The sequence below is a fragment of the Oncorhynchus mykiss genome, chromosome 19 (assembly GCF_013265735.2).
Source record: "Oncorhynchus mykiss isolate Arlee chromosome 19, USDA_OmykA_1.1, whole genome shotgun sequence".
NCBI lineage: Eukaryota > Metazoa > Chordata > Actinopteri > Salmoniformes > Salmonidae > Oncorhynchus > Oncorhynchus mykiss.
This window is the reverse complement of record NC_048583.1, coordinates 45,107,001-45,116,040: the sequence shown is the minus strand read 5'-3', so window position 1 is coordinate 45,116,040 and position 9,040 is coordinate 45,107,001. Positions and strand designations below refer to the sequence as shown.

General features: G+C 38.9%; 1 protein-coding gene across 2 annotated transcripts in view; it reads left to right on the top strand.

The window, feature by feature from the left end:
• Nucleotides 1-354: 354 nt before the first annotated feature.
• Nucleotides 355-9,040, top strand: part of LOC110497961 (dnaJ homolog subfamily C member 17) — a 60,008-nt gene continuing 51,322 nt past the window's right edge. For both annotated transcript variants that reach the window (XM_021574450.2, XM_036954909.1), the window contains exon 1: nt 355-567. In XM_021574450.2, coding sequence (XP_021430125.1) covers nt 484-567 — 84 coding nt within the window. In that variant the 5' untranslated portion in view covers nt 355-483. The remainder of the gene's footprint in view (nt 568-9,040) is intronic.

Here is a 9,040-nt window from a genome sequence, read left to right as displayed (position 1 = left end):
CATTTCACATTCAGGTGGTCCCTGGAATCGAAACCAATATCCTGGCATTGCAAGCACCATCTTCTACCAACTACCATACTGTACCAGACTGACCAATATAATATTACTATAATGGCCAGTCTGGTACAGTTTACATATAACACATTTTTTTTATTATTTTCAAAGTTTCCATATAACAATGATATCTGAAACTGATCACATTAATGTCAGGAAAATTATTTGAATATAACAAACTAAAAAACATATAATCAAAATGCTTGCAAAGGTCAAAACCTACAATTATATTTCACAATTATCATGCGAGTCCGTAATAAATTGTTTAGTGCACTTTAACTACATCTCCCATGATGCATTGTTTTCAGGAAGTGGATGCGTCCGAGTTGAAAGTTCAAAACGTCCAACCCAAATGCTACAACAACAAACATCTTCAAGACGTTGATATTACGTTTGTTTTGGCATTTTATTGTAATAAATAAAGATAAAATGACAGGAAATAAGGCGAAAGACCTTTTGCAGATGGACCTGTATGGTCTACTGGGTATAGAAGGCACAGCGACGGCGAAAGAGGTGAGTGATAGCTAGTTAACTTGCTAAGATTCTAACTACGCTAGCTAGCTAACGTAATTGAAAGTAAAACACGTAACTACACGTTAATCATTATACACAATGAGTAAAACGATAACTTGGCTATATACACGGGGTACCAGTACCGAGTCGATGTACAAGGTATATATGGTCATAAAACTAGGAATAAAGTGACAGATAATGAACAGTAGCAGCAGTCAAAATAGTTAGTGCTAAAATGGGTCGGTCAATGCAGATAGTCTGGGGTAGCTGTTTGGTTAACTATTTAGCAGTTTTATGGCTTGGGGTAGAAGCTATTCAGAGTCCTGTTGGTTCTAGACTTGGTGCATCGGTACAACTTGCCCTGTGTGTTCTACGAGTAAAATATCTTCGCATGGCCACTAAGTGGCAGCATAGTACCATTCACAATTGTATGTTTTTTAAATGTTAATTTTTATAAATTTTATTTTTAAATTCATTATACAAAAATCAACTTACATTGCTACATCAAACATGTCTAACAAAACAAAACACAGGTATTAACAAGAAAATACTCAAACATACAAAAAATGTCAATAATATAATACAAAAAAACTAAACAATTTTAGTGCAATTGTATTCACTCTGAAAAAATCTTATTATAATGATTCAGGAAGATGTTATTCTTGTTGTTATTAACTAGGGTTAATGTTTTAATAAGATAATTAAATTCAATCAGAAAAATGTGTCATTTTGGTATAGAATTTTGGAATTTTTATTTGTGTATGAAGTATTTGGCAACAAGAATAAAAAAAAATTAACAATCATTTCAGTGGTCTTGTTATCATTGCAATAGTAACATATTATATATTTCATGTCAAAAACATAGACAGTGTTCATAATGGTAAATAAGTATTTTGCAATGTTTTCCCAAAATTGGGAACAAGTGAGAACAAGTGAGAGATTCTCACCTTCTGTTTTTACAGAAAACGCAGATATCATCAATAGCCACAAATTTGGATATCATGGAATTTCATGGATATATCTTATGTAAAATTTTGAAGTGCATTTCCAGAACTTTGTTTGGTATACAGTATTTGTAAGGCCTTAACCATGCATTTTTCCAGACAATATCGGGAATAAGCATGTTCCAGAAAAACTTTCCTCTCTGTGTAAATTGGTTTTGTGAATGAAGAATTTGTCTTATATATTTATTACAACAAGATCTCTCAAGTAAGCCAACGCCTTCCAATCTGAGTTCTGGATAAACTTTGTGATCATTCCCAAAATTAAGTGTAGTTAGACCACTGGGAACGGCGTTGATCACAGAAATAAACTCTCTGAAAGGTATTGGAAACTCTTTCAATGTTATAAATTGTTAATATGTGAGAATATTACCCTTGTTATCGAAAATATCAAGAACAAAGTCAATATGCCAGCTGGGGTATAATAATGACTTATTCCTTACAGTTATGTCTGAATTATTCCACAAAAGAGCTTTATGTGGGGAAAGATTGTGCAGGAAACATATTTTCCAGGCCATTAAAGCTTGTTGGTGAAACCTAGCCAATTTAGCATGTAATCTTTCAGGAATATAATTACATTTCAGTAAAACTTGAAGACTTCCCAATTTATTAAACATATTATTTGAAATGAAATACCATATTGAATCAGCATTGATCAAACATTTTTTCAACCAGTTTATCTTGAAAGTGTTATTTATGTCAACAAAATCCAACACTTCTAGACCGCCTTCAGCTCTTTTGTTAGAAAGGACATATTTTTTTTAGTTTGAGACTTATTTTTCCAGATTAAGTCAAGAAAGGTCTTATTGATCTCTTTACAAGTAGCTGGATTTACACATAACGATAATGAGGGGTACACAAAACGAGGCGGTCCCTCTGCCTTGGACAGAAGTACTCTCCAAAATATAGAAAGATCTCTTTGTTGCCAATTATTAAATATATTTTGAGTTATCTTACATTTAGGAGATAAATTCAAATGTCTGACTAAGTGTTTTTTTGACAGATGTATTCCTAAATATTTAACACAGTCCTTTACAGGAATATTTTCTATTTCTTTATCACCAGAGTCAAATAAACATAAGATTTCACATTTAGAAACATTCAGCATTAATCCTGATGCAATAGAAAATGCAGTTATAGCATTAAGGGCATGGGCGACCTTGTCTATGTCTCTTAAAAACCTCTTAGGGCTGAGATCCCGTTAACGGGATCGATATGACAACAGCCAGTGAAAGTGCAGGGCGCCAAACAGAAATCTCATAATTAAAATTCCTCAAACATACAAGTATTTTATACCATTTTAAAGGTAATCTTGTTGTTTAATCCCACCACAATGTCCGATTTCAAATAGGCTTTACAGCGAAAGGACCACAAACGATTATGTTATGTCAGAGCCAAGTCACAGAAAAACACAGCCATTTTCCAGCCAAAGAGGGGAGTCACAAAAATCAGAAATAGAGATAGAATTAATCACTAACCTTTGATGATCTTCAGCAGATGACACTCGTAGGACTTCATGTTACACAATACATGTATGTTTTGTTCGATAAAGTTCATATTTATATAAAAAAATATGTTCAGTAGCTCCAAAAATATCTGGTGATTTTGCAGAGAGCCACATCAATTTACAGATACTCATTATAAATGTTGATGAAAAAACAAGTGTTATACATGGAACTTTAGATAAACTTCTCCTTAATGCAACCGCTGTGTCAGATTTCAAAAAAGCTTTACGGAAAAAGCAAACCATGCAATAATCTGAGTACGGCGCTCAGAGACGCAACAAGCCAAAAAGATATCCGCCATATTGTGCAGTCAACAGAAGTCAGAAATAACATTATAAATATTCACTTACCTTTGATGATCTTCATCAGAATGCACTCCAAGGAATCCCAGTTCCACAAGAAATGTTTGTTTTGTTCGATAATGTCCATCATTTATGTACAAATAGCTACTTTTGTTAGCGCGCTTTGTAAACAAATCCTAAGTCACGAAGCGCGTTCACTAGGAGCAGACGAAATGTCAAAAAGTTACGTTACAGTCCATAGAAACATGTCAAACGATGTATAGAATCAATCTTTAGGATGTTTTTAACATAAATCTTCAATAATGTTCCAACCGGAGAATTTCTTTGTCTTCAGAAATGCAATGGAATGGGAGCTACCTCTCACGTGAACGAGCGTCACGAGTTTATGGCACTCTACCAGAACACTGACTCAAAGAGCCCTTATAAGCCCCTCCTTTACAGTAGAAGCCTCAAACAAGTTTCTAAAGATGGTTGACATCTAGTGGAAGCCTTAGGAAGTGCAACATGACCAATATCCCACTATATCTTCAATAGGGAATGAGTTGAAAATCAACCAACCTCATATTTCCCACTTCCTGGTTAGATTTTTTTCTCAGGTTTTTGCCTGCCATATGAGTTATGTTATACTCACAGACATCATTCAAACAGTTCTAGAAACTTCTGAGTGTTTTCTATCCAAATATACTAATACTATGCATATAATAGCAACTGTGACTGAGTAGCAAAAGATTCAGTATCAACAGAAGTGTACGACAGGGATGCCCAATTTTGCCATTTTTATTCATTTTGGTTGGTCATTTTGGAACTAAGGGGCCTATCCCAAACCATGAAAAACAGCCCCAGACCATTATTCTTCCTCCACCAACTTTACCGTTGGCACTATGTATTCGGGCAGGTAACGTTCTCCTGGCATCTGCCAAACCCAGATTTGTCCGTCGGACTGCCAGATGGTGACGCGTGATTCATCACTCCAGATAACGCGTTTCCACTGCTCCAGAGTCCAATGGCGGTTAGCTTTACAGCACTCCAGTCGACGCATGCATTGCGCATGGTAATCTTAGGCTTGTGTGCAGCTGCTCAGCCATAGATACCCATTTCATGAAGCTCCTGACAAAGTTCTTATGTTGACGTTCCTTCCAGAGGCAGTTTGGAACTCGGTAGTGAGTGTTGAAACTGAGGAAAGATGATTTTTACGCACTAAGTGCTTCAGCAGTGGTCCCATTCTGTGAGCTTGTGTGGCCTATCACTTCACTTCACAGCACCTACAGTTGACCGGGACAGCTCTAGTACAGCAGAAATTTGACAAACTTACTTGTTGGAAAGGTGGCATAATATGACGATGCCATGTTGAAAGTCACTGGGCTCTTCAGTAAGGTCATTCTGCTGCCAAATCAAATTTGATTGGACACCTACATGTGATTAGCAGATGTTATTGTGGGTGTAGTGCAATGCTTGTGCTTCTAGCTCCGACAGTGCAGTAATATCTAACAAGTAATATCTAACAAATTATACAACATATACCCTATACACACATCTAAGTAGGAATGAATTAAGACTATATACATATGGACAAGTGATGTCAGAGCGGAACCAGACTAAGATACAGTAGAATAGAACACAGTATATACATATGAGATGAGTAATGCCAGACATGTAAACATTATTAAAGTGACTAGTTTTCCATTCCTTAAAGTGGCCAGTGATTTCTAGTGTATGCCTAATGGGTAGCTGCCTCTAATGTGCTAATGATTGCTGTTTAACAGGGGGGGGTGCAGCCTCTGCTGTTTCCTGAAGTCCACAATCATCTCCTTTGATTTGTTGACATTGAGTGAGAAGTTATTTTCCAGGCACCACACTCCCTGAGCAGCCCTCAGCACCCTCCTAGGCTGTCTCGTCATTGTTGGTAATCAAGCCTACTACTGTTGTCATCTGCTAACTTGATGACTGTGTTGAAGGTGTGCTTGGTCGCGCAGTCATTGGTGAACAGGGAGTACAGGAGGGGGCTGAGCACGCACCCTTGTGGGGCCCCAGTGTTGAGGATCAGCGGAGTGGAGGGGATGCTTCCTACCTTCACCACCTGGGGATCGGCCCGTCAGGAAGTTCAAAACCCAGTTGCACAGGGCCAAGTTCAGACCCAGGGCCTCGAGGCTAATGATGAGCTTGGAGGGTACTATGGTGTTGAATGCTGAGCTATAGTCGATGAACAGCATTCTTACATAGGTATTCCTCTTGTGCAGGTGGAATAGGGCAGTTTGCAGAGTGATGGCGATTGCATCATCTGTGGATCTATTGGGGCGATAAGAAAATCAAAGTGGGTCTAGGGTGGCAGGTAAGGTAGAGGTAATATGATCCTTGACTAGTCTCTCAAAGCACTTTGTGATGACAGAAGTGAGGGCTATGTGGCGATAGTCATTTTGTTCAGTTACCTTAGCTTTCTTGGGTACAGTAATAATGGTGGTCATCTTGAAGCATGTGGGGACAACAGACTGGGATAGAGATTGAATATGTCCGTAAACACACCAGCCAGCTGGTCTGCATATGCTCTGAGGACGCAGCTAGAGATGCCGTCTGGGCCAGCAGCCCTGCAAGGGTTTTACTCACATCTGTCACGGAGAAGGAGAGCCCACAGTCCTTGGTATCGGGCCGCATCGGGGGCACTGTACTATCCTCAAAGCGTGCAAATAATGTGTTTAGCCTGTCCAGAGGCAAGACGTCGGTCTCGGCGATGTGGCTGGTTTTCCTTTTGTAGTCCGTGATTGTCTGTAGTCCCTGCCACATATGTCTCGTTTCTGAGCCTTGCGACTCCACTTTATCTATATACTGACGTTTAGCTTGTTTGATTGCCTTGCGGGGTGAATAACTACAATGTTTATATTCTGCCATATTACCAGTCACCTTGACATAGTTAAATGCAGTGGTTCATGCTTTCCTTTTCATGCGAATGCTACCATCTATTCACGGTTTCTGCTTAGGGTAGGATTTAATTGTCACAGTGGGTACTACATCTTCTATACACTTCCTTATAAACTCAGTCATCGTATCTGTGTATGTGTCTAGATTATTTTTGCAAGCTACCTGGAACATATCCCAGTCCACGTGATCCAAACAATTCTGTGCCTTGGATTCCATTTGGTCAGACCAGTGTTGAATAGTTCGAAGCACGGGTACTTCCTGTTTGAGGTTCTCCCTATATGATGGGAGGACCAAGATGGAGATGTGGTCAGATTTGCCGAAAGGAGGTCGGGGGAGGGCCTTGTAAGCATTCCGGTGGTTACAAGCTGGTGGTTCCTTTTAACATGTCTTCAATAGTCCCAGGTAAGAAGTTTTAGGTTGTAGTTATTATAGTAATTATAGGACTATTTCTCTCTATACCATTTGTATTTCATTAACCTTTGACTATTGGATGTTCTTATAGGCACTTCAGTATTGCCAGTGTAACAGTATAGCTTCCGTCCCTCTCGCTGGGTTCGAACCAGGAACACAACGACAACAGCCACCCTCGAAGCAGCGTTACCCATGCAGAGCAAGGGGAACAACTACTCCAAGTCTCAGAGCGTGTGACGTTTGAAACGCTATTAGCACACACCCCGCTAACTTGCTAGCCATTTCACTTCGGTTACACCAGCCTCATCTTGGGAGTTGATAGGCTTGAAGTCATAAACAGCGCAATGCTTGACGCACAACGAAAAGCTGCTGGCAAAACGCACGACAGTGCTGTTTGAATGAATGCTTACGAGCCTGCTGCTGCCTACCACGCTCAGTCAGACTGCTCTATCAAATCATAGACTTAGTTATAACATAATAACACACAGAAATACGAGCCTTAGGTCATTAATATGGTCGAAACCAGAAACTATCATCTCGAAAACAAGACGTTTATTCTTTCAGTGAAATACGGAACCGTTCTGTATTTTATCTAAGGGGTGACATCCATTAGTCTAAATATTTCTGTTACATTGCACAACCTTCAATGTTATGTCATAATTACGTAAAATTCTGGTAAATTAGGCGGCCCAAACGGTTGCATATACCCTGACTCTGCGTGCAAAGAACGCAAGAGAAGTGACACAATTTCACCTGGTTAATATTGCCGGCTAACCTGGATTTCTTTTAGCCAAATATGCAGGTTTTAAAATATATACTTCTGTGTATCGATTTTAAGAAAGGCATTGATGTTCATGGTTAGGTACACATTAGAGCAACGATACGCACCGCATCAATTATATGCAACGCAGGACACGCTAGATAAACTAGTAATATCATCAACCATGTGTAGTTAACTAGTGATTATGATTTATTGATTGTTTTTTATAAGATAAGTTTAATGCTAGCTAGCATACTTACTTTGGCTTACTGCATTCGCGTAACAGGCAGTCTCCTCATGGAGTGCAATGAGAGGCAGGTGGTTAGAGCGTTGGACTAGTTAACTGTAAAGTTGCAAGATTGAATCCCCCGAGCTGACAAGGTGAAAATCTGTTGTTCTGCCCCAGAATGAGGCAGTTAACCCACCGTTCCTAGGCCGTCATTGAAAATAAGAATGTGTTCTTAACTGACTTGCCTAGTTAAATACAGATTAAATAAAGGTGTAAAAAAAAAAAAAAAAAATCTGCAAAATCGGTGTCCAAAAATACAGATTTTCCGATTGTTCTGAACTTGAAATCGGCCCTAATTAATCAGCCATTTCGATTAATCCGTCGACCTCTACACTCCACGTATCAAGCACTGTTTGAGGAGCATGGTCTCGCTGCCCAACTGTTGATATTCCGCCCAAACTCTGTATGTCATGAGCTTTCAAATCTTGTTCCTGCAGCTACCCAGTGCTTCATTTGGGAAACCAAGTGAAATCTGTTCGGGAACATCAATAGTAACAAGTTTTCGCAACTAAACATATTTCACTAAACTGTTTCAATCCGTCTGCGCGCTGAAGAAGGATATAAAGGAGCGAGAGGAGGAGATGGAAATGCATGGTGGTGAGATTCTGTATAGTTGAAGATAATGTGTCACTCAATTAATTCTGAAAATAAAATAAAAGTCCCTATTACTAGGCTACTCTAAATCAAATACAAATTTACTAATTGTAGTCTTAACAGTAAGCCACCCTGCATAATCCATAAACCAACAGCATCGCCTAGGGCCATGTCCTCTACCAGACTCATGGATAGACATTTTGGTGCACAAGGTAACCAGTCCATTCAGTATGCATAATAATGCAGTCCTCACTCAAAGGAGATGAGTCAAATTTGTTTAATTTTGGAGTATAGGCTAGACCAATTATAGACCAATGTTTTTCTTCCATGCATAATGTGCGGTAGGCTATGTATTGTATAATGGCACAATCATAGTATTAATTCAGTTTATTTTGGGCCTTGGGCTCATAAACCTTGCATATGCATAAGCTCTAATATGCATATGGATGTTTTTTTAAATTAATTATCACCTTAGAAAGCACTGTCTGTTGTTTTAGGCTTCGAAACAACATCCACAATAACCATGTTTTACACTGTTTCAAACTGCTGTTGAACTTCTTTCTTCAACTTGATTATCACAGTGAGGTGAGTTTAAAAAGTATGATAGGCCTACTGTTTTGATAATTGTTTGATGTGAATGTCCATTGCATTGATGTCAGAGTGCTTCCTTAGAGGGACAATAGAGCCCTGAGTACCAG